This window comes from Mytilus trossulus, chromosome 1 (assembly GCF_036588685.1).
Source record: "Mytilus trossulus isolate FHL-02 chromosome 1, PNRI_Mtr1.1.1.hap1, whole genome shotgun sequence".
Classification (NCBI taxonomy): Eukaryota; Metazoa; Mollusca; class Bivalvia; order Mytilida; family Mytilidae; genus Mytilus; species Mytilus trossulus.
Window position 1 is genome coordinate 12,523,766 of NC_086373.1, and position 27,828 is coordinate 12,551,593.

General features: G+C 30.8%; 1 protein-coding gene across 1 annotated transcript in view; it reads right to left on the reverse strand.

The window, feature by feature from the left end:
• The window catches only part of LOC134713523 (VWFA and cache domain-containing protein 1-like), a 34,183-nt gene extending 17,370 nt beyond the window's left edge, over window positions 1–16,813 (reverse strand). Inside the window, exons 1-14 of the mRNA XM_063575196.1 lie at window positions 16,637–16,813; window positions 16,106–16,168; window positions 15,611–15,775; window positions 13,456–13,664; window positions 12,189–12,354; window positions 10,985–11,213; window positions 10,108–10,233; window positions 8,176–8,249; window positions 7,366–7,510; window positions 6,799–7,078; window positions 5,334–5,346; window positions 2,451–2,631; window positions 1,115–1,248; window positions 413–579 (exon numbers count right to left, since the gene is read on the reverse strand). Of these exons, the coding sequence (XP_063431266.1) occupies window positions 413–579; window positions 1,115–1,248; window positions 2,451–2,631; window positions 5,334–5,346; window positions 6,799–7,078; window positions 7,366–7,510; window positions 8,176–8,249; window positions 10,108–10,233; window positions 10,985–11,213; window positions 12,189–12,354; window positions 13,456–13,664; window positions 15,611–15,775; window positions 16,106–16,168; window positions 16,637–16,777 (2,093 nt within the window). The 5' untranslated portion in view covers window positions 16,778–16,813. The remainder of the gene's footprint in view (window positions 1–412; window positions 580–1,114; window positions 1,249–2,450; window positions 2,632–5,333; window positions 5,347–6,798; window positions 7,079–7,365; window positions 7,511–8,175; window positions 8,250–10,107; window positions 10,234–10,984; window positions 11,214–12,188; window positions 12,355–13,455; window positions 13,665–15,610; window positions 15,776–16,105; window positions 16,169–16,636) is intronic.
• Between the last annotated feature and the right edge of the window lie 11,015 nt (window positions 16,814–27,828).

Here is a 27,828-nt window from a genome sequence, read left to right on the forward strand (position 1 = left end):
ATTTTGTTTAAATTCCATTGGTTAATATACTGACAAAAAACAATTTACAAAACAATTAGGAAATATGACATAAAATAAATAAAATTCCCTACAAACAAAAAGAAAACTGAACTTGATGAATTTAATGCTTCCAAAGTGCTTTGCTGAAATCTGACTATAATGCCCGAGTGTCCGAAGTTTAAACAACAGTATGTGCTTGTTTATTATTTCAGCATATGTGCGTTTAAAAAAAATCAATCTAAAGGTTTAGTATTGATTCTATGGGAACTAACCGATAATTGAATTATTTGATATATTTTTCTTATTGCTAACTAATTGTTTTTATTCATGATATTAGATTAAAGCTTAATATGACTATATCCGAAATAATTTCCGACATACAAAGCACAGGTCATTAATAAATCCTTCTCACCAAGGCCTCTTTTCATGGTCAAAGTTTTTATGCATCAGAATTCCCGGATAAGTTCTCATGATTCCTGATTTTGTACCAATGTACCGCCAAGACACATAACTGACTGGGTTTTGCTTCCAAAACTGATCAGCTTTATAAGTAGCCCAGACAGACGAGCGCACAGTTGGCTATGAAAGAAGTACAACTTTCTTAAATGTAAAGTTTAAGACATTAATCGTATAGTATTATTGTTGAAATAATTTATTTTTACAGATTTCTTTTTCTTGAAATGCAATGTATATATTACGATAAAATCATAAAGATATAAAGACGGTTAAACAAATAGAAAAGCATTATCTTATACATTAATTATAGAGTCAAAAAGTCGGTTATTATCGCATGCTCGTCCGACAATTAATTTAACATTTTATACTATATTGTGTGCTATAGGACATTATTGTTTAGAATCCGAACATTATCTAGCGTTTTTTTTACTAAAACATATTTAATAGTATGTCAAAATTATCAAAAAAAAGTCTGACAATTCATTTCATCAATAATTTTGATATTTAGTGTCTACAAAGTTTGATTCAATGCTAGACAATGCCATAGTTTTCGTACTGATAACATTTGGTCTCTTGTGGAAAGTTGTCTAATTAGCAATGATACCAACTCTTCTTCTTTTATATAATCATTATTCACATATTTTCTATAAATATATACCTTAAACCCTGGGTTACTTCCCATTGACGTTATATAATTTGCATATTTGGTGACATCCTCAGCTGTTTCATCACTGTCTAGAAATTGAAATGGATTCTGAAAAGCAGACTGCGTGAACTTGACAGAACTGTGCTCTGAAAGTTCAAATTGAATGATGTTATTTAAGAATTGAATGCTTCTTTTTGTAAATTTATTGGGGTGTAAAAGCGTTGACCGAAGTACATTTTGTATGAAACGCGGAAGCGCTTCATTCTAAAAATGTACGCACGGTCAACGCTTTTACAACCCTATAAAGTTACAAAAAGAAGCGTTCAATACTTATAATTACATTTTTTAAACTAGGATCATGAAAACACGATTTTTATTCAGTTTTATTTAATTCGCCTGTGCACTTTATTGTGGGACCTCGTGTCATCATGCATGATAAATGTTATTGTCTCATGCAATTGTTTACGGAATAACTTGTGATGTGCTGTTAGCCAATCAGAATAACGTATTATAATGAAACATACATCTAATGTAATTATTCAATTATGAAACTCCAAATAACAAATTATCTAAAGACTAAATGGCATTTTGCAGAAACGTACTAAATGGTGGTACATTGTTTTATAGAGCTAATCTAAGATCCGAAAAATCTATGTAGATCTATATAGCTGCTTCGATATTGCCCATGTCGATATGTTACAATGGTGGAATGTTCCAATGTATTCCATATGGGTGGCATCTGCCCAGTAGACTTTACTTCATGATGTATACCTACATTCCAAAAACACTCTTAAAAACATAAAAATCAGTAAGAAACTACGTTAATCTCACTCATGTAAATTTACCAAAGATGCGTTTAACTTTTTTTTATTTTCATCTCTTTTAGTCGTGTTTTCCAAACGTTTCTGCATATTAATACATCCACACAGGCTTCCAATGTTATGGGTTGACCGTTGCATGTAAATGTCCTTTAAGTATCAGATCAAGGAAAATCATTGACATTATATGTCTGATTTTTAACATTGTATAAAACGAAATACTTACACTTACGTACTTTTGATATATTTTAAATCATTAATGTAAAAAATAAAAATCCAAAAGGCAGCAGAGACATGATCTTACTTTTCCCTTGTTAAGTTTCAATTGCTGTGAAGCAACATTCTAATAGTAGCTGTGCTTTTCAGTATAAAATATAACCCAACAAGAATATACTGTAAAATTCGTTATTCTTCGCTTGAGAGATTTTAAATGTCTGAGAAAGGTATTTGCTACACCAAACATTAAATATCTTACATAACACAAAGATAGGAATGTTTTTGACTTTGCTTTGACTTAACATGTTACATACCTAGTGTAGCACGTCTTCTATAGAATTTACAATTCTCAAAGTCATCCCTCAAAAGACTCCGATCATGAAACATGAACAGATTGTTTAAATCTATGCTGCTGGGCGGGAACTGTGATTCGTCGATTTCCGAGTACGATTCGTCCACAAGAACAATACACAAAGAGAAGTTACTCCGAGGTACCTGTATACATATAATTTCATCTTTTGTCACCTTTTTATATGATATTTTATATAAAGCAAGACAACATATGATATATTTTATAACTTAATACGCCGACGCGTGTTTTGTCTACATTATAAGTTTCACGAAACGTATTTTTGAAACGTTCTTCTTCAACTTTTCTCAAACAAAATTTGGCGGCAAGAAGAAATACAAAAAAAGGTTTCTAAGACGTCAGTCTGTTATGATTGTCTAGGCACACTCAATTTGCGACATTAAAACATAAGTTTTACGTAAACCAAGCTTCAAATATAATCCAGTTATTTTCTTATTGATTATTAAGGACGGTTGATTTATGAATTCTTGATAGGTCTTACTTTGTTAAATTGGCAATGGTCATAATTTGAAACTACAGCAGTTGGTTACATGTATTATTTATTATTGCACGTGTCATGCTGTTATTTGAATATAATTACATTAGATGTATGTTTCATTATGATACGTTATTCTGATTGGCTAACGGCACATCACATGTTATTCCGTAAACAATTGCAAGAGACAATAACACTTATCATGCATGATGACACGAGGTTCCACAATAAAGTGCACAGGTGAATTAAATAAAACTGGATAAAAAGTGTGTTTTCATGATCCTAGCTATAAAATGTAATTATAAGTATTGAATGCTTCTTTTTGTAACTTTATAGGGTTGTAAAAGCGTTGACCGTGCGTACATTTTTAGAATGAAGAGCTTCCGCGCTTCATACAAAATGTACTTCGGTAAACGCTTTTACACCCCAATAAATTTACAAAAAGAAGCATTCAATTCTTAAGTATATGTCATTTCCGATCATTTATTCAATACAAATAACTAAGTGTATTTTCAGATTTTCCCGATATCTTACTTTTTTACTTTAGAAAATATATCTTTACTTACTGGACCCCAGAAACAATTGGCATTTAGACTAACATCCTTGCTGCCGTCATTAATAAGCTTTCAACGTGGCTTTGTGAACACTTTGGTGAAATTTTTAAATCCAGAACCACCACTGTTATGATAGAATTATTCTATGATCATATACTAAATAATTTAAGGTTATCCCTTCAACTGTTTGATAGAATAAAACAAAACAGTATACATGTTCAAAGTTACCCATTAATATTCTCTTACTTTTTTTCTCTCCTAGTGAATAGATTTTTTTTACCTGGTCTTAACGGTTTTGTGTAAGAATTTAAAAATATAGATTCCTAAACGACAAAAACCTGTTTTTTTTTTTTTTTATCTCATTTCACCAGTAAACTTATTTTAATCCTTGATTGTGTATTATCTATCAGAGCTGTCTTTGTCTTGCAGTCATGTTCCGCATTGTATCAAACTATTTTAACTGTTTTTATATGATTTGTTGTATATGTTCCAGACCGTATGAGTTTTTGGAACGTAGGCGTACGGTCCGCAACGTAAACGTTTACTCGTAAGGTCGGTCCGGATCAGTATGCTCATACGGTCTATTAGAGGTTTCTCAACATCTTACGAACGGACGAAACTCTACGAACGTATCGTTATGGAACAGCAATTTTGTTATAATAAAATCCATAATAAATGTCTACCAATACTGCAGTGTGTTTAAAAGACAACAGTTAACAACTTAATATCCTTTTTTGCAACCTTACATTTTATTGCTGTCATTAAACATCCGTGTTTCAATTTATTTTCTGTTGTTGACTGTTTCGTTTTCTTACGTTGAGTTCCGTTTGTTGACATGTCGTACACATGCGTTCGATTTATCTCCCTTATCCATTCAAAAAGTTTTTTTTATAATGTCCTTGATTAAAAAATTCAACACATCTAGTTTGCAACTGTTTGATTGATTGTTTGGTGTTTAACGTCCAGTGGCAAATATTCCATTCATTTCATTGCGGAATTAACGTTTGGTAAAGGATTGATAAGTGATCGAGATAACACAACTTTAATATATTTCATATATCCACACGTCCCTTCTATGGGTCCAATCGGTTTGAGTTACTATGAGTTTCATTATTTCGTATCGGAGAGTATCTTGAATAGATATGTCGTAACATAGCTTTTTTATTTCAAATATTTATTTGGAATCAGTTAAAGAAATTCAAAGGTGTCCTCGATCTTTCGTTAGAAATAGAATGGTGTGTGTTCTTGTTGAAAGTATGAGTGCTACAGCCTTTACACAACTGGTAGTCTCATAATTATCAAAATATATATTTTTATATATTACACCCCTAACTAAAAAGAATAATGAGAAATATGAAAAATAGAGGAATATGCACAGTATGCCATAGAAGCTTAACGGAAACAATAAACAAGATTTTTTTTTATGTATATACTCATAATTATACTATAGAGGAAACATACTACACACATAGAATAAGAAAGGCCATCATAACAAAAAAAAACCCAGTATATATAAGTTAAAATATGTATTTCAATATTTTCCTTTACTTTTCTTGTTAAGTCTACCAATTTATAACAATATATCAATAAGAAGACATCATTTGGATGTTAGTGGTTGGGGCAAAGAAGTTATCCCGGGACTTATTGGAATGTTTTCTTTTCAAATTTAAATCGAAAGGCGTTCACTCCTAGATTTATTTTACCTCGTGTCCACGAATTTCTTTTTACCGTTAATCAGCTTCTAGCTAAGAAAAAAAATCCTGTCCCTTTCGATCCATATACATGAATCTATATTTACCTTTTCACATATACTAAATAGTGATGTTGTCATCATGTTTATTAAAATTTCTTTTAAAATTACTGTCCTTTGATTAAATATTCTTCACTTAAATTTATAGATCAATAAGACTTTCAACTGTGTTGATTGAACAGTAAATTGTATATTATATATTACTAGTATATAATATCAAATAAATATAATATGTTTTTGATTCAAAATGGTTTTAAAAAATCAAGCATGCATATTTTACATGTAAAAGACATTTCAAAGGGAAGAAGATCTCAGCCGATAATCCAAAATTATAAGATAAATTACTGCTCCCTCTTTTCTCGTTACGGCAAGTTACGTCAAGTTTAGGCGATTTTCGTTCGTTCGTAAGATGTTGAGAAACCTCTATTACGAGCTATTATACTATATATGTATTTGGACAAAATAGATTAACTGGAAAAAAGATATCTATCAAAATCTGTTATTGAGTTGTACATATTAATATTATTACAGTTAAATGAATAAAGTGTATAATTTAACATTCAATTAATGTATCCTTCTGTTTTCTAATGTTCAGTTTCAATTTTGTGCTTTAAAAGTTCTATACCACCCATATCATAACAATACTTGAACTTCATGATCACAAGTCAGTTTGTACACAATATTAATGTTCCCAATTATATCATCAACCCTATATAATGATAGGGTAGGATCCTACCAATAAATAGTATTCTCATGGTAACACAAAACTACATTTGTTTTCGACACGTTTATATCATGTTTTCTCATTGTGCGTTCAACACATTTTTTTCTCATGATTTCAGTCCAGTATCGATCTGCGACGGTTTTTGTAGTAAAGTTCATAATTATTAAAAATAAAAGTTCCTCCTTCATTATAATTGCATTTTCCAATAACTTCAGTTTCAGTTAGTATAATTATATTTAATGTATGACTGATATACTAAATACAGGAGATTAACAGATTACAGCACCGTGTCTTTTTTTAAAAGTTAAGTTAAGTTTTTAAAATTAAGTTATTTCATTTACGTCTGAACTTATTATATTAATTCGAGATTTTAGATATGTTGATCTGTAATTTTCTATCTGATAAACTCGACCGAATTCTTAAAATTTTACAGACTGTACGAGTAAAGTCCGACCGTACGTGTACGGTCCACATACATGTATTAATGATCTGGAACATCTGATTCCTTCAACAAATTCTCGAAAGTTGTTATCAATCATTCAGACAGTAGTCCTTCTATTGATAACGAAAACGTTGGCATAAACTTTCAAATGAGAATGAAACAGAAGTTTATCAAAGATTCTTAGATATGACTGGTATACAAATTTTAGGGGTGCAAGTGTGACTGCTTAAAATAATTATAGAATAGCTATTTAAGAGTAGGCAGACTCAGAGAAAACTGCATATAATGACCTTATCATGAATACATATTGCCTTTATTGGTAACAAAAAAACAACTGGTAGTTATACCTTTTCATTGATTCAATAACGGCATTAGCTTCTTGTGCACGTTCAAGAACACTAATATCAACTAGTACAGGATCTTCGTTAGATCTGACAAACGCAGCATTTGGTAACAGTGGATGCATAACGACTCTCCCAGTTCCATCTATCATAAATCCGTAGGAATATTCTTCTTCAGAGAAGTACTCTATTTCAGACAGTAGTTCACTTATTTTAACATCAGTGCACATAACTCCGTGAAACCCTGTGGCAACTTTAACTGTGCGACAAAGAGATGTTATCAATCCTGTAAAATCAAAATGGTTAGACATGATATATTTTCAACATGTCTTAAATATGCCAAATTTAACCTACAAAGGAACAACATGAACGAGGCTTTCATCATGCAGTTTATTTTATACTTATAAAAAAAATATCTACTTAATCATCATTTTTAATCCATAATGTCTTAACTCATAAACTTGTTATAACATAGCAGAAATATTAATGTCATTGAAAAATTGTTCGGTCTGTCTTCTTTTATTTAGTCACTAATAAAAGATCATATAAAAATTCATTAAGAATATACCGTACCTATTCCAGAATATGGATCAACGTATGGTGATGTAAATGTCGACTGGTCGGATTGGCCATCAGTAGACAGATGTTCATAAAATGTGGCCAACTTGACAGAAAGAAACTTCTGTGTGGATAGAGTAAAGTGTTCGAAATGTCCTACCTGAAAATAAATGTTAAATTGAAGGTACATGTACTATAAATCTGATGTTTTTGTAATAGTCCGTACAACATGTGTTTGATTTTTCTGACATTTAGCAACAACTAAAACAAAGATTTGAGAAAACGGATGCAGAACCTAAAAAAAACACCAACACAAACAGTTAAATTAGAAACTGCAACTTACATATGCACATTATTCAGGGATGTAGCATTATTATCTATAAGACTCTTATTACAAAAATTCAAATCACTTGGAGATTAATAAGTAAATGTCATCGTACGGAGTTCGACTACAAAAATAATAATAAAAAAACGTTAACGACAAAATCAACAGTCAGGTGTATGACAAGAGAAAAAGCCAAATATAACGACAACAGCAAATGACAACAGTAGTATAATTGGCTCATGACGTGGTACATAAAGAAGTAGGGGCATCATTAGTTATCAAAGGTACCAGGATTATAATTAAGTACACCAGACGCGCGTTTCGTCTAGATAAGACTCATCAGTGACGCTCAAATCAAAATATTTATAAAGCCAAACAAGTACAAAGTTGAAGAGCATAAAATTGTAAAAAAAGTTCATACTCAAAGGATTTGATAAAGACGACATTACAAATTTATCTTTTTTAAGCCTTTTTCTTTTTCAATTGTAATACGAACATACTTGTTTAGGTCCATAGGATGGAACATGTAAGGTCTGATTTGCCATATGTTGTAACTGAAGTTTTGCTTGTTCATCTGAAAAGTTTGATATTATACATTACAGACTAATGAATAATCAATATTATACCATTTTATTTATCATACTAGGTGTTGGTAATTCTATCTTGAAAAACAGATTTTCTTAAAAACTGTTTGTCTCTTTTTGTTTGTCCTTCTCTCAAATGACTTCTGTCAATTGGATCTTATTATCATCATGTTATAGATTAAAACACATATGAATTGTGATTATTTTGACGACTGAAGCAGACAGATAAGATGAAATTGAGAATGAAAATGGGGAATGTGTCAAAGAGACATAACTCGACCAAAAGGCAGAACACATCTGAAGGCCATCAATTGGTCTTAAACACTGCAAGTTAATCCCGAACTTGGATACGGGCTTTAGCTGGTCCCTACAAAATGTGTATTTGTTCACTGAACTAGAGCACATTTTTATTTAGAAGCAAGTAGAAGCCTGCCTTCGGGTGCGGGATTTTCACGGGTATTTACCGATCATCAGTATGTTATCTCTATTCAGGTAACGATTAGGATAATTTCTATTAATGTACATGTACAACATTAACCCTCTAGTTGTCGAGGCGAGACCCGGAAGTCATGCAGCTTGATTTTGATTTTGTATTAACAAAAAAAAATAATGTGAGTATTATCTGTCGGTCAAAAGGGTGAGGCATCTGTGAAATATAATCAGTTTTGAACATTTAATTATGAAGACACATTTTAGATTCAAAAACATGCATTTATATGTTTATTAGTTTTGTATGACGTCTATTTTTAGTTATCTAATACATATTGCTGTTAAAAGGTCCAGCTATAGCTCACCTCTAAGTGTGTGATTTCTTCTGTGTGTTGAAGACCCATTGTTAGCCTTCGTCTGTTTTCTGCTCTTTGGTCGGGTTGTTGTCTCTTTGACACATTTCCCCATTCCCCTTCCCATTGTCACTTTTTTTTTTAACATTACATACTAAAACCAAGTTGATTTTGTTTGTATGTTTTGATGAACATAATATGTGTCAGCGATAATTTGTTATTACAGCATTAACAGCAGATTTTGTTTAAGTATGGTCATTTGAAATAGCAAAATTGAATTTCAACTAAACGCGATTGAATAACAGATAACATTTTTTGTATCGGTCTGATGCGTTTATCCGTTTTCAACTTATGTCTATAGTTTGTTCTTACGCTGTGCTGTTACATCAATGTTCTAGGTTAGGACATGGTGGGGTGACTGCAAAATGTATAATCCTGTCACAGTTTGTATGAGCTGGTCTCAAGTCTAGAAACCTGTTATTCAATGTATGTAATGTGTTGGTGTTTTATCATATTTGTTTTAAGTTGTATCGTTTGAACTGTTTTTCATTTTATATGTCGACTCATTTTATAGCTTATTATGGGATACGAGTTTTGCTCATTGTTGAAGTTCTACTAATGAACTATATTTTCTAATTTGTATGTCAATTTGGTGTTTGGATGAGAGGTGCCTCATTGACAATCATATACCATCTCCTTATTATTTTATTCTATATAATCATCTATGTGATAAGAAAAGGTATAACTACCTAACACTAAGGCAAATTCAGCCTTGATACAAACATTTCCCTAAGAACATGGTCGGTTATATCTAGTTTAATAACTAGAAAAACCTCCCATTTGTAAGACAATAAAGAATGTTATTGTTTTGTATGATATAACACGTGCTACCTTAAAACAAAACTCAACAGCTTGAAGGTCGAAAATATATCGCAGTTTTATAATATTGAGAACCCTTTTTTAGATATTTTGAAAACCGAAAATGTGCAGAAAATGAACACATCAATTTTTTTCATATCTTTATCATATGTAAAATGGAAAACTATAAACTAATAAATAAAACTACCTTCTCCAATCAGGTAAGTAAATATTGCAATTCTATTTTGAAGTTTGGAATTTTCAGTGCTGATAACCTGTACAGGATCACAACTGGATGACGATTTTCCATCGGTGATGAAAAGAATAACGTGATCTAGAATGAATAATGACTTTAACAAGACTTTGATATATATGCCAGTGCTCAAAATTCACTATTTAACAGTACATTTATAACGTTTGGGTTCTAGTTCGATGTTGTTGGCCGAACATTAATCGGTACATATCTGAGTTTTAATTTTGTATTTTAATTATGAAATTTATTTTGATTACTTTTCTGCAGGAAAAAATATAACAATAAGTATGATATAACTTTGAAAAAGGAGAAGAGCGTTTGTGCCCTCACTTTTTGTCTAATTATTTACTTAACATTTGGAAACGACGATGTTCCGTCAGAAGGGTAAAATAAATGACTGACCCGTGTTAAGAGAGAGCCATAGCTGTTGCACGTAAAAGACACCCTTGTTGATTTCGAAAAGGATCAGACTAATGCCGCTACAAGGCAGCACTCGCACCCGCAATGTGACAAGAGATTAACAATTAGTTGCAATTACTTGTTTCCCAATCCATTATAAATAAGTATATTAAAAAAAATACTGAAAATTTCAAGTTCTATTTACAATACAAATCAGGTTTTTTTTCTGTTTGGGGTATCGTTTCTTTAAAGTTTAACGCAAAAATAAAATTCGACAACATACTCAACTAATTTTTGAAGTTAAAGGCATACAAGCAGGCATACACGAATTAGTCAGTCTTAAATCATGTTATGTTTTTGCAATACATATTCGCTATTTTAGATTAATTTGAAGACTAATATTTCTGTAAGTATCTATTATGCAAAAGGTTACCTCTATTTTGAACTTTTAAAGTGTCGACCGAGGAATTGTAAAACTGAAAGGCAGCAACTAGAGCCTGTTCAAAGTTAGAATCTGCACTTCCAGTGTCTATAGAAAATATATAATTTTTCAGTTTGTCTGTATTTTCTTTCGTGGCAAATGACAGCTGTCTTTGATAACATTGGTGATACGAATCTCCGGAAGGAGAAGATGCATCTTGGTCAAATGTAATAATTGCAATCTAAAAGCATGTACAAAATGCAATATATTAACAATGTAGTGAAATGTGTTGAAACATACAATTTGTACATTGTGCATTCATGATATAATTAAAGTTTTGAAGGTCACCGTGTGACAATAAAAATGGATCTACAGAATGACTTTTGTATTGACACTTTGAAAATAAATTAGTATTCATACGTTTTAGGAGACGTTTTATAACTTTGCGGAAAATAACATCAATTTATCAAAATAATCATGTGTGATATATTTGCTTGTTGGATATGGAAGGCTGATACGAGGACTAATTTCGGCTTCGTGTGCAATTGCATTTGGAGCCACACTTTTATATATCCGATCTTTTAGGTCAGAGAGTTAAGTTTTCCGGAATGACTATCTCTATCACTAACACTGATGTTTAATAAACTGTATTCTTCTGTCTATTTGACAATTTTTTCGGACAACAAATGTTACATTTTCCAGGAAACCTGTACAAAATGTAAAAATTTGAAAAATATTGTAAAATAGGGATTCATATTGAAAAATGCAATGTCCTTACAGTCACAAATTTGACCTCAGGCTTCATGGACCTACTCTGATGAATGATGCATTAACATAATTCCTAAGCTACATTATCGCAAATAATCAAGACCACGAAGACCACAAAGAACATATTAACAACATCACAGTTAAGTCAAGCCGAAGCATAGGGTTCTTATGTCGAAATTTCTATTTTGTATTACAATTAATCCAAGAAAATGCTTATAAAATATAATTATTTAACAAGAAATGTTATATGCCACGACAGGAGGGCTCTTTACAAGCAACCCTCATATATAAAACATAAGATGTTTTCAGACGAGTTCATAATATGTCAAATTATGTAAACATAGACCAAGTATCAGAAATGTGATAAATGACATAGGTTGGTAAAGAATAGAAAAAGGATATTCTAATTTTTTTTTGATAGTATTTACAATATTAAATTTTTACTCACTCTGTCATTAGGTTTAAGTGTCTGAATCACATTGTTTGCTGCTTCTTTAGCAATCACGATTTTTGTTTTGAGTGGCACTCCGGAATTTTGTCTCATTGATGAACTTGTATCAATTACAACAACGACATCTTTGTCTGTGGGAGAGGCTGTTGAAGCATATGGAGTCCTTAAAAAAAGTCGAAATATATAGAAATTCAATGTATTATAGATACGTAGAAGACGACAAATAATAGTTTGTTGTACCCCGCATTTTTTTGCCTATAATTTTTGTTAAGTCCTTTCTTTGATAAGCGTTGCCATATGAAAGACATAAACATACTGAACCCTAATCATTGTATTTGTTAACCAATTATGTCTAGATCGGATCGGATTGTTCGGTCATATAACAGATCCAAGAATAACTCTAATACAAAAGGAATGTGACTGTTGCTTTCTTTTTGTTGCTATGTATGATATAGTTAAGCATTTGTTTTTGTCAGATATGATGAATTCTCCATTCATGAATTTATCTGTTCTTTGCGTTTGTGCGTTTGTTCATAGATATCTATTGTCGTTTTGTTTTGTTTTTTTGTTTTTAATTGATTCTCATTTTTATATAGGAGCAGTTCATATCTGACTTATCTGTCTGTCGTATGAAATTATAATCCTAGTACCTTTGATAACTATTTAGATCTGGTTTTTCATTGTTGACGTCAAAATTTGTCATATAGTATAAGATTATAATGGAGTGGTGAATTGTGTAATACCTGTTGAATAATTTAAGCAAAGGAAATATTATGTCAATTTGTTCACTCTTACTGTGCGATTTTTAAATCAAAGTAACGAAGGGGAGACGGCGGTAACTTTATAATGGCAGTAACATCAACTTTAATCATCTACCAAATATTTTTACGAACATTCGTTTTCAATACCGGAAAAAAATATCACACATTCTATGTTTCCTAGGCTAAAATTTGTTGAAAATCCCAAAGATATTTTGTCAACTAGGTAGTGCTAATTTAACTATTCATATATCTACTTTACCAAATTTACGTCCTCTGTTTCTTTTAACATCTTTGATTTGATATTGAAGAATGACATTCTACTAGGACAATGTATCTACCATTTTTTACGATTCGCAGTTTTAGCAAAATCTCAATAATTGGAATTATTGAAGATATTCATGTTATTGAAATGAGGGCCATATCTTTCCCTATCTGTTCATATTACTAATCTATATTTGTTAAAGTCATTTCAAATTGTAAGATGTTTTGGAAAAAAACCTTACGTAAATCTTGGATCAAAGTTGTCACAGTCTTTCAACTTGGTAGCAGGGTATAAAACAAACACACCTTCTGTAGTACAATAATGCTGCCACAAGACGTTTTTGTTGTCTTCATAATTCTTCTTCATTATAGCACTGATATCTCTGGTAGGATATTTTAAGTTATCAATTTTGATCAGGGGAGTTGTAACACATGCTTGATTGAAATTGACCTGAACATATAGAAAATGCAAATTACTATGGTTTCACAATATGTTGTATTCAAATATTTTTCTTGGATCTGCACGTCATTGTAGATTGAATTTTTACAATGTATCTCTATGTGACATTTAACCCTATTATGTCTGTGTGTTTGATTCACCCATCGTTGTCAATAATGGATTTTTTTGCAAAGATTAAGCTAGCTTTAAAACCAGGTTTCATCCACCATTTTCTACATATAAAATGCATGTACCAAGTCAGGAATATGACAGTTGTTATCCATTCGTTTGATGTGTTTGAAATTTTTATTTAGCCATTCGATTAGTGACTCTCCGTTTTGAATTCTCCTTAAAATGTGTTTGAGATTTACTTAAGAAACAGTTAAAAGAATCCAATAAGTAAAAAAAATGTAAAGATTTCAAAACAAAGGCTTACAACTAAAAGATATTGTTATATATACATATGTACTTCATGGCTCAACAATGGATTTACAATGTTCTTTTTTAAATTTACAAAGTAATTCTATAAAAATACCATTTCTGTACTTAAGTTTTTCGTGTTTAAATCTTGAAATTGTAAATTCGTACATTAAGAACAAAAATTCTGTCGACATGTTTCAGAAAACAATTTAAATTCTACAGCAAAATGATCTTACTATTGAATTCTGTTGATTAATACGTTAAGGGGGCTCGCGGGTCTAAATCAATTTTTTTTATTTAATATAGGATTTTTCTATATTTTTCTATAAATCAACTTTATCTTATACCTAATGGAAATATGAAATAAAAAAATGGGGTCACCGTGCGTTTACGCTCACAATCTGCTTTCGAAAAAAGCATACATTTTTGTTAATGTCCTTTTTTTCTGTTGAACTAATAGGAGAAATATTGGTAATATCGAAATAAAAAAAGAACTAAATTACAGAAATTGGTTAAATTTTACAATTATTCAGTTTATGTACAGCCTATTGAAAAACAACAATAAAAAATATAGGTCACCGATGAGTTAAAAAAGATATTTCATTTTTAGAGCCAAAAAATGGCATTTTTGCACCAAAGGGAGATAATTTGGAGCATTTTCAATGATATCTAAATTTTAAAGTCACCTGGGGCCAACATGTATTGATTTTTTTTTAAAAATTCTTGTACCATAAGATAAAGTAGTAACTACTAAAGGTAATTAATAAAATTTGTAAAGGAAAATTAATGTTTGATTTTTTTTTGAAAATCTTATACCTGGAGCCTCCTTAAATCGTTCAATTATATATACTCTAGTAACCTAATTTTGGATGTAACAGGTCTTCTGATTGGCTGGACGTTTTTAGTCTATCAAATCATAAAGATAATTTTGTCATTTGACTGTGACGTCGCAACGATGTTTTTTTTAATATATTACTTACAAATGGAATTAAGAATTAAATTATAAAGAATGATTGTAATATTGTTTTTGACTTTTCGAAAAAATCTGATAAATGTGGTGCACACTTTTAATAATCATCTACGCGTGTTATTCAGTGTGCACCCCATTTTTATGTTATTTCGTCATAGACAGAAACATATAACAGTCGTTCCTTAATTAGGAGATGATTACATGTGTTCAGGACGGGTAGAAGATTCTGCTCCACATGTGACATCCGGCACCCTGATATATTCTTTTTATAAAACACAAAGGCATTTCAAAGAAGCGTTTTACATTTTTGTAAATTATATCTATTTTTAAACTCCGATATAAAATAAAAGCAACTCAATATACTTGTTTGTGTACGTGTGGGCAATAACGTTATATAAGTGTTTCCATTGAAGAAAAAAAAAATCAGGTATTTTTTTTAAAGCAAAACATTTTCGTGTCTTGAGTCTAAAAATGTAGACTGGAAACGAAAATACAATATTTTATCTATCCATGAGATTTGGTACCAACGACATTTGAGGAATCAGCTGTATTTAGGTTTTTTTCTTACCTTTGTCTGAAACTTTAGTGCAAATGTTAGCGTGTTGTCTAGTAAATCACAACAACTTGGAAGATCCATTGAATCAAAATCCTGGTTAACTGACACAAGTTTATCCTTAACATTTGTTAACACTGTGTCTAAACTTTCTAGTGCAGAATCAAGATTGGACTGTATCTAAAACAGTTAAATTCGGAATGATTTTTTTAATTTTTTTTTTAATAATATATTTCTTTTTAGTATGATAACAGTCATACAATTGTATAAAAAGGACACACGAAGTATCAAATATTTACAATTACTAGTTATGTGATACAGCATTTTTATAAATAAGTATATTTAAATACGGATGATAAGTGAATGAACTAGATTGAGAAAAAAAATCAGACATTACAAGTTCATATATTGTGAATATTATTTAAATTCAGCAAAGTCATTAAGTTGCAATATACAGATGAAAAAGGTATCATTACTTATCAACTCAGAAGAGAATACAATTCTACTTACTCTTTTTAGTATTTCATTTCCAGTGTCTGATATTCGTACGTAAGGAAATTTATCAAACTGCTCCTACTCGAGAAAAAAATCATAAATTTAATTATAAAACAATTGAATGTGTTTCAACCTGAAAAGATCTTTGAGATTTAGAATTGAGATTAAAAATATCAAAAGAGTAACCATCATCAACGCATTTTCATTGTGTTCAATTTTCTCAGTGACGGACAACTGTTTGAGTTTATTATTTTACAGACTCAAATATCAATAACCAAACAACAGCTGAGTAATGTTAGCCAAATTTATGGTGAAACAAAGAAATTAAAAAGAAAACATCTTAATAGGATTCCCCTCCGCCATATTGGGATCATGGTAACTTCGGTAACCATCATCCGCTTATCAACAGTGTACTACATTAGTCATGCAACGATCACTAATTTGAAAAAAATCACAAATAAAACACGTCATGTTACAAAAAAAAACCAAACGGACAATAATAGGATATATAAAGGCGTTCTTATATGTAATAGTATGTAACAGTACCTGCAAAACATTTACACCAATTTCTCTTTTGATCATTCGCAATTCGTCTGCTAATAATTTTCCATCTATGCTATCCACAGCTGTTACACCAATCTGTGATCCAACTAGTATTGTCAGGATGAACACAATTTCGATTTTCATATTATATTGAAATGTCGATTTTAAAACTTTAAATAAAATGGTCCATGTATTTTCTGTATTTGATAAAACAAAAAGACGATCTATACTCAAAACAATATTACGTAATACTATATATAGTGGCAGGGTTCTCGCTAAGGATTTTTGAAGGCGAGTCCAGGTACTCATCATTTTTGGCCGTGGTGAGTCCAACAGCAAGAAGAATATGTTCTATTGCAATATAATGAAATATTTTAGTCTCCATGGCCTAACAGAGCAATGAAATGACATTTTATTCAGATTACTTTTAAACTTTTGCTATAAAATGATGATATTTGTGTTTAACTGTGTTCAGTTTATACAAAATATTTCAATCTTGATGCATCTGTGGACTCACCAGTTTTGAAAATGGTGAGTCCAGACAGATTTTGATGAGTCCAGGACTCATGGACTCGCCTTAGCGAGAACCCTGTTAAGTGGTATCATCCTATAGAAACTCAAAGTGTTGGTTGACATTGTGTTTTTTCGAGTTACTATTTCGTTTTTTCTTTAGAAAATTGTCACGGCTTTTCGCATGAACATGTGTTTGGTGAACAAACACACTTCTTGTCTATTAAAAAAACATTTTCGCTTGAAGGAATTATATAAGGTACGTAAGTATTTGAAATAGAAAGTTTGAATTTCTGGAAACAATACATTGTATTGGGTTATTACAGTTGCACGGCCGACACTCGGCTAACCGAGAGATAGGTCGGTTAATCTATATTGAGTTTGCGGCTATATCGGCGGTGGGTCTGTTAATCGGGTTGGTTAAAGTCTGTTAATCAGGTGTTATAGTGAAAATCAGTGCAAGGTCATTATGTTTCATTGTATAACTTTTTAATTATATTTATATCATAAAAAACTATTCATGTCTGACAAAATGATTTGGAGTGCTGAATCCAGTGGTGTAATTCTTTTTTTTCTAGCTTCAATAAACGATCTATAAAATGAAAAGGCGAGTTACTCATCAGTAAATTTATACACATTTACACACACAAAATGTACACAAAAATGACAAGTTGGTTGAATTTACTTGCATGCAATCTTTGCACATCGAAAAAAGACTGGCATAATGTGTGTTTACCATATTAACATCAATATGTGAAAAATCTACACGAAAAACTGTTTTTTGTGACATAAATCAATTTTTGATAAAAATATGGTCTGTTAATGGGTCGGATGTATAAAACTAGGTCTGTTAATTGGTCTGTTAAGAGTTATGAAGGACATTACAAGTATAATTTAAATGCTATATGGGATGTTATCTGAATAAAGACATAGGCTCAAGATTAGTGGCTAGAATAAATGGAAACAAAACATGAACAATGAAACATAAGTTTAGACAATGAAATCTGAAAATTGATAGAAATGATTTTAAAAAGTGTAAAATCAAAGTAATATTAATTTCATCAAAGAATGGTCGCATATATCATGTGGATTCTGTTTCATTGATATGAATGGCACCCATTTGTCATTTACATAGTTAATAAGTACATAAATCAGAGACAAACTTCGTAATGTTTTGATTTTTTTTTTATCAAATGAACTGAAATATGTTTATAAAGCAAGCAAATATAGACAAAAACCTTTCAACAACAACCTTTCTCTACACAACCTTGAATGTCACTCGATAGAAAAACAAGCACATTTGCGGACTGCGAGTCGGCTAAATGAATTACGATATCATAGGAATACATCATTACTCGAAAAATAAAATTAATATTATACATTTATTGTGATTTACAGGAATATAAATTTGCATTGTTGTTACACATTAAATCAGCACCCAACAATAATATAAAAAAAACTTACTAATGTCTATTTTTTGTTTAGAACCACGGTTTAGAACTTAATTGCAACAGACATTTCCTTAGGCGGCAGAAAATAAGAATGATGACTCGGTACAAAGGAAAATACATACCGAAAATAAACTCCTCATAGATACCAGGATTGAAATTTGATATTTGCGCCTTATATTTACGCCAGACACGCGTTTCGTCTACGAAAAATTCATCAGTGATGCTCGAAAAATGTTTAAAAGGACAAAAACAAAGTTGAAAAGCTTTGAGGAAATACAACTAATACCGGCGTCACACATCAGCGTATAGCTCCGGCGTGTTAACAATCATTTACGCTGCCAATATTATTTAAGCGTGTGTTGGGTGTACTAGAAGCGTACCTAAGGCTAAGCGTTTATCCGGCGTTCAAGAAACGTATGTTGGCGTAACGTTGTATGCTTTTTATGCTGCATAAAAAAAAATTCCTCGGATTGTAGCGTTCATGAAGCGCATTTATTTTCCTTCAGAGGATAGAGGTATAGGGGGAGGTTTGATATCTCATAAACATGTTTTTCCCCTTCGCAATTTTGCGCCTGTCCCAAGTCAGGAGCCTCTGGCCTTTTTTAGTCTTATATGATTTTTAATTTTATCTTGTGTATAATTCGGACTTTATTATGACGTCCATTATCACTGTATAGTATACATATTTTTAAGGGGCCAGCTGAAGGACGCCTACGGGTGCGGGAGTTTTTCTCAACATTGAAGACCATCGGTGGCCTTTGTCTGTTGTCTGTTCTATGGTCGGGTTGTTGTCGTTTTGACACATTCCCCATTTTCTTTATTAATTTTACCTTTGTATTTCGACGTATTTCAAACTTATGCAACGCGGTTAAAACGATTGCTAAGCGTTCTTATGGCGTGCAAATAACGTATACCGACTTTGTCAGTTTTCTCTGTAAGTTTGGTGCACGCCGGTCTATCCGCCAATGTGTGACGCCGGCATAAGGTAATCTATTCCTGAGGTAGAAAAGCCTTAGTACTAGTATTCCAAAGAAAACGCATGGAATTTAACCAGCTCCATTGCAACACATGACAGATTCAAAGATGTAACAGATTTTGAACAGACAAAAAAATAAGGCTGATTGATAACTTGGCGTAAATAATAAATTCATGCGAATTCGAGCGGCCAATCAGTCCATATAACGCTAATTTGAAGTGTTACACCCTTTTAATGAAATGCAGAGAGAAAAAAAGTGCTCTTTCTATAAGGATATTGTTGCACCGTATTGTAATTTTTTCGTCACAAGTACATCTCATTTTTTTCAATGTGAAAATATAAACTCAAGGTAGTAAGACTATTGTCGTGGCTAAATAACTCTTAACTGACACGATTTAAATTGTCCAACCCATTAACAGACTGTATTCCTCTAATATTCATTAATATGTGGTATAACTCAACTTATATAACAAATATGAAATATTTATCAACGACAATTGATTTTTTAGAACCAAAGTACTACTTTGTGTCCTTTAAATCATATCTAAATATGGTTTTTGGCCTTTTATCTAAAATATTGCTATACGTACAAGCATAAAAACCACATACTTGCGCGACGCCTTTTCGTTTTACTTAAAATTGCGCAGGCTATGCATTTTTTTTAATGGTGGAAAATGTTTTATGATATATATCATTTTGTCAGACACTTTTCTTTTTTTGATGTGATTCTCATAATATGCCAACAAATCTGGATATTTAACAGAGTTTGACATTAAATTGTGAGTTTTACTCTAAACAGACGTATAGCCAACCCGATTAACAGACCCACCGTCGATATAGCCGCATACTCAATATAGATTAACCGACCTATCTCTCGGTTAGCCGAGCATCGGCCGTGAGTTGATTAAACCTTTCATTTAAGATATAGAACAAATGCCTCTATATACACATATCACTGGTGGTAAGCGGATGGTCGTAACTAAAAGTTACGACCATCCGGAGATAGGAGACAACTCTAGGCATAAGTTTTTCTTTTCCGATTTTCGTGCACTGAAAGGTTCATTTGAACCAAACCGCTTGTCTCGTACATACTATTCGACAGTTTGGTGATATTTACACCAAATTTGATGCATTAAAACATTCCAATTTCCGTAAAATAGTCATTCAAAAATTCAAGCATGATGGTCGTAACTAAAAAAACAAAATATTGAGGATGGTCGTACATTTTTTAACTTAAATTTGTGATGGTCGTAACTCTGTTTTAAATACGACCGAATAAGGCAAGTCAAGAGTTTTAAACGTGTCTTTTATTATATGCATACTAGTATTTTATATGATGTACTTCTGAAGATTTTTTTTCATTTTTTACATACAATGTAAAATAAAGCAATTTCAATGCGTGTAACACTTATCAATTCAGAAATTTTAAGTTTTCAAATATTAGTTTTGAGGAATTTTGATTAAAGTTCGATTTAAAATTCCATTTTTTTCAAATGTCTTGAACCGAACCAGTCAAAAGTTCTAAACGTGTCTTTTGTTATATGAATATGTCATATTATATATTTGTGAAGTTGTTTTCACCAAATAATAAAAATTAGATGGAGAGAGGGATACCTGTAAAGAAGAAAATTGAAACGAATCGAACGAAACAATACAAAATGAAATGAACAGTCATATATTCTTAAAATATAATGTATAAAATTAATAAAGAGGCAAATAGTTGAATTAATGTAAGCGGTTAAATTCATTAACAATGTAAATTTCTCAAAAGTGGAGAATAAATTTTAAAACAAGAAACACAGTTCTGGTTATGATAATTCTTTGTTAGAAATAAAAAGCACAAAATGTATCAAATATATGTAATTGTTTTAATTACAAAATAAATGAGTTTAAGAAACAAATTAACAAATTGGACATCACATGAAATAGCAGTATCCTAATTTTTTTTCCGTTTGGAATTCGCATCTATTGAAAACATAAACTTTTTGAGGATGTACATACTAGTTGATTTTTTTTAAATCTTCAATTTAAGAATGATACATTAAGTCGTAAAAGCATTAATAAGGAGTCAAAATAAGCTCAACATATTGATAGGTTATGAAGGTCGTCATCGAGACTAGAGCATACCCGCGAATTCGCAGGTCCGTACCTGAGTTAAAGAACATACGCTTTATTTTTAGCCTGGATGCTTAGACGTCATATTGTTGTTTGGTGAAATCAAGCTGATAATCAGGTGCACAGTAATGTCCAATGACGAAGTCCATGAGTAGCTTGTAGCCTTTCATACAATGTAAACATATAACTTACACATGATTTTCAACCTGCATACCGGGATTTGTATGTAATAATTGCCGCAGTACATTTAGTTTGACCTAAGTCCTTGTAACATTATCCTGGCTACAAACAAGTATTTTATTTTACTCTTAAATTCAGTGCATGTAGCAGTGTAAAATATATATCAACAATATTCCTACTTTCGAGGTTAACACAATGTTTATTGCGACACCATGGATTCAGTTTTCATTTCGTACCAATACTTAGAACTAATATCAATACTATACAGCAATATATAATTGTTATGTAATCGATAAAAAATAACGACAACACGTAATAAAATCCTGGGTTGAGTTCAATATCGTAGCGGCTACGTAGCTGCTATCAATATCTATGTAACAACTAGCCTATAGCTGCATGTTCAATCGTCAAGATCTACGTAGCACTACGTAGCAGCTACGATATTGAACTCAACCCTGACTCAGAAGTGCATTTGTGGATTCTTTTTCCTCATGAACGACCAAAAGACGAATATTTGAAGGCCAATAGTCTATAAGACAATAACAATTTAAAGTCAAGGAGTAAACAAAGACTCAAAGACTCTAAGACATAAGAGCTGCAATAAATGATTGTTCAGACTGTACGTTTAATAATTTCATCTGCCGACATGATACAGATAAAAAAAAAAAGTCGTAAATAAAAATTACTAAAAACAAATATAAGGGAATACACGTGCATTTAATAATTTAATGCCTTAACGTACAGAAAAAAATATATCAATTCTCAACCCTAACATACTTTTTGACTTAATGCGAGTTGATTAAATTGATGCACTAAATAAATTTGTAAAATAAAAGTTACAAAGGGGTAGTGAAAAATTCATTATACCAGAAATGAGTATTTTAGATGTAAATATGTATTTAAAAAAACTTGACAAGTCGAAAGCAACTGGTTTAGATGATGTCGGACCAAATATTTTGAGTATGTGCAGCAATGTCATTTTACCAGCTTTGACATATATCTAAGCATCAAATATGGTAAATTTCCAAGTATTTTTAAAACTGCAAGAGTATGCCCAATTTTTAAAAGTGGCAGTGCCTGTAATCCTGATAATTATAGACCAATAGCCTTGTCTATCTAAAATTATAGAACGTATTATATAGCTAATAGTTTGTATTTATATACCTATATGGAGTTATTTTCTTTCAGAACGTCAGGTCATTCTTTTTCAGAATCAACCCGGACGATACCATGTTTCAATGGTATATGCTCCAAGGCATAAATTAATTACCTGTGTAGGGTCATTATTTTCCTTGATAAACATGCAATCTATGATTTACTTCAAAATTTTATTTGTCTAATAGTTTTTTGTTGCCGATTTGGAAATTTATTTTCTAAAGTACAACCGATGATAGATGTAAAAGAAAACGTCATTGTAGACCCCCAATTTAATTTTAGAAACAAATAACGAGAAGTTTTGTTGATTTACCGCTATAATAAAGAAACATTATCATATAGGTCAGATTAATTTTAATGTAGACTTTCATAAAATAAATCCAGATTTAACATGTGTAAGATTTTGAAAATCTAAATAGGTTGATTGCTTAACGTCCAGTGGCAAATATTTCATGCATGTTCAGAACGATACACACTGAATAGGAAATCATACTGTGACCTACATGTATTTATATTCGTCTTCGTGTCAGTTCGTAACTTTTTAATATTTATGTGTACCTTTTACTCTATCAAATGATCAACTAATAAAATAATCTTATATTCTATTGAATAAAATTAACATAACTCACGAAAGGGTCGTGTGCGAAGGGGATATAATTTTATCCTGATTATCTTTTAATAAAATGTATTGCTATTCGAAAAACAATCTTTCTGAATTTTTCATTCGATTCAAGTAAAATGGTTAAATAAATAACAACTTTTCCGCGATAGAAATAACATAACAAAACGAAACGATAAAACATACCCCTCCCCCTTTTCCATAAGCTAAGTGGTACAATAAGTTACTTACAATGCGTCTTGTATTTGTCATACACCGTTATCGGATGGTAACAATACATTTGTGTCTTACTTCGTGCAGTTACAGTAATATTTTTATTGTGTATGGATAACAATTTTTAAAAGGTTTATATCTTAATTATTTAGTGAGTTTTATTTCACATTTTAAATGAGCCGCGGGGCGTATTAAAATCTGAACGCATTAGAAAGGAATATCCCACTTTAGTGTTATCGGTAAAAAAGGATACTAAATTTTACAAATCTTTATAAGATTAATATTTTTTGACGGTATATAAGTCAGATAATGCATTATCCATATTTTAAGGTTTTTCTTGTCGTAGAACACACCTCGGGGTGTCAAGATTGTTCAAAGAAAGACCTCCCTCCGGTCGGTCTTTCATTTGATCAATCCTGACACCCCTCGGTGTGTTCTACGACAAGAAAAAACTAGAAAAAACTTAAAATATGCATTATCTATAACATATTTTTACATAGTAATGACCTTCTTAATACTACACAGTCAGGTTTCAGAACTAAACATTCGTATAATAGTGCATATACTAAATAAGTAGATGAATGGTTAGCAGAAAAAGATAATGGAGAGATAAATGGAGTTATATTTTTAGATTTAAAGAAAGCTTTTGATCTGGTTAATCATGTAATTTTATTGAATATTATAATGTTTCTAATAGTATACTAGACTGGTTTAAGTCATACTTGTTTGAACGAAGCCAACAAGTTAAGGTCAATAACGTCATGTCTAATACTAAATGCAGAAAAACTGCTGTACCTCAAGGTTCTATCCTGGGCCCTATGTTATTTATTTTATATATCAATGATTTACGTGCCACTTAATATAGAACATTCATTAATAGATTTATATGCAGACGATTCTACATTACATTGTAAAGGTAATGATGTAATTCAATTAGCTTCTAACTATCAAAATGATATTCATGTAATTGAAAACTGGTGCTCGCAAAATTGTATGAAATTAAATGCCAAAAAGTGTAAATCAATGATTATTGGTTCAAAACAAAGGCTTTGTTTAACTGGAAACAGTTTAGATATCAATATTTTAAATGAACAAATAGAAAATGTAGATTGTGAAAAACTACTTGGTTTATATATTGACAAAAACTTAAATTGGAGTCAGCAAAAAGATAAAATGTCAATTACTATATCAAATAGAATCAACTTATTACAAAAGATAAGAAAATATTTACCTATGCATATACGTATTATCTATTTTAATGTTTATATTCTGCTATTATTTGATTATTGTTGCAATATATGGGGAAGTTGTTGTGAAAGTGGAATAGATAAACTTAATAAATTATTAAAGAAATCTGCTAGGGTTATAGTAGAAGCTGACATAATGACATCATCCCGTTTATTGTTTAATAGTTTACACAGGTTAAATGTGGAAAAACGAATTCAATACCAAAAGGCAATACTTGTACTTAAATCAATTAATGGTATGGGTCCTAACTATTTAGAAGAAAATTTTCATTTTACTGATAATCAAAACTATAACTTACGTTCAGCTGATAAAAAACTATTAAATCTTCCAAAACCAAAATCATTTTTTTTAAACAAAACATTTACATATTCAGGTTCTCAAATATGGAACAGTTTACCAAATGAAATCAAAATGAGTGATACACTTGTATCTTTTAAAACAAAATGTTACACATTTTTCATCAATTGTTCAAATTAATATGCCTTTTCATTATTATTTCAATAATAATTGTATATTGTGTATAATATAACTTTATATTCTGTGTGTACTTATAACTATGTTATTATTATTTTGAGGACTCTCAGGAAGGTTAGTTTTAACTAATGGGATCATCGGCTTGAAATAAAGATTATTTATTTATTTATTTATTTTCATTTATCAGTTTTCACTGTTGCTCCTAAAAAATGAGCGTTTGAAATCCATCAGAAATGTGTATGTTTAATAATTCTCGAGCTAAATTTCTGCATATCATTACCAGAGTAACAAATAATATTGTTTGTAGCACATCATATATTACATCTGAGTTTATTACCTTAACAATTAAAATACATTAATACAAGTTTGTCTAAATACTCGAGTTACGGTCATCTTTCAAAGTTACGACCATCTTGTGTCGGTTACGACCATCATTAAAAATACTATAGTTGAAGTTACGACCATCACACATTTAAAGTTACGACCATCATGCTTGAATTTATGAATGACTATTTTACGAAAATTGGAATGTTTTAATGCATCAAATTTGGTTTGAATATCACCGGACTGCCGAATAGTATGTACGAGACAAGCGGTTTGGTTCAAATGAACCTTTTAGTGCACGAAAATCGGAAAAGAAAAACTTATCCCTAGAGTTGTCTCCCATCTCCGGATGGTCGTAACTTTTAGTTACGACCATCCGCTTACCACCAGTGACATATGAATGCATAATGAAACTGAATTGCAATTATCAAAGTTATTACTCATTTAGTTTAAGGACATTTTATGATATGCTTAAATCGGATGAAAAAGTACATTTTTGAGAAGAAAAATACATTTCTAAATCTACGGCACATGTTTAAAATATGACACGTATCGACTTAGGCAGAGAGAACAAGTTGAAGTATACAGCATTTGAATTTTTAAATCAAAAACATATATTTTTATTAAAAGGTAGGAAAGGGATTTTTTACAAGATCTGTATGAATTTTGTATAAGTTACAATTCTGCCATCAGCAAATGTACCATGAAATTCTCGATTTAAGAATGTAAATAACGCGAATCGTCAACCATGAATTGTTATCGTTAATTTTATTTTGTTGAACATGTTGACTAAATATTTCCCTGTATATTTTTCCAAAGGAAGATTTACCATAAAATATATTTTTACGTAATATTTAGTTTAAATTATAGTATACCTTATATTTCAAAATGTCCCTTTGGTTTTAGTTGCTGCCCTGGTATCATCTAACTTTTTGTAAAGTAAATCATTCTTGAAAGTTAATATTCAACATACCGAAAAATCTGGAAAGTTGAACATCACAATACACCTACTAAATGCTATTTTGGTTTTATATTGAATTTTGTTTCAATTATTCAAATATTTACAAAACACTTTTTTTTTACTGCTGTCATAAAGCTATCATAAAAACATCAAAATGTGTACAACAAAAATGTGAACAACATTTTATTACTCAAGAAGAATTTAAAATTCCACGTAAATAAATAAAACATGAAGGTTCATTTTCCATCTAACTCTTAATGGTAATATTACCTAAAATTAAAAAAAAATGGTGATTTAGAGCTTGAAAGATATAGAAAAAAACGCTTCGATGAACTATGATGTACAAAGAAAAGTATATAATATGTTAAATGTTTTTCATTGGTCGAGTTAGAACTGACCATAATATTTGAAAAAGGTCAAATACTTCGTGCTATACTTTTGGCGGTTGTGCGAATTTAAGGTATTGTCATTCGAGGTTCGCTTTTGGTGCAGTAAAGTTTCCCACCCTCCCACCCGACTTGATGTATTTTTCTTATGTTATTTTTGTTTATTTTGAATAATGTGTGTAAAAAACAGATTCTTTAAATTGATTCATCATATGTCTTTGAGTACATAATGAAAATTGCCTTTATCTCTGTACATTGGTTTTTGTTTTCGTTACCTGCGGCGGCCCAAGCAGGCAGTAACAAATGGACATTTAATATTTTGGCTTTAATACAATTAAAGCTTCGCTGCACACTGTCCGGCCACCTGATCTCATACAAAGGTGTTGAGTTTATTTTTGTAAATAGTGTATGTTGATTTGAAGTTATGAATTAGAACATAATTATACTTTTTTTCAAAGTTGTACGGTGACAAGTAAGGTAAATATAAAAATTCAATGGACCAAAAATATATATGTTGTTGTATGGTATTTATTTTCTTATTTTTAGGATAATCGTTTACGTCAATATATGATTTAATAAATAC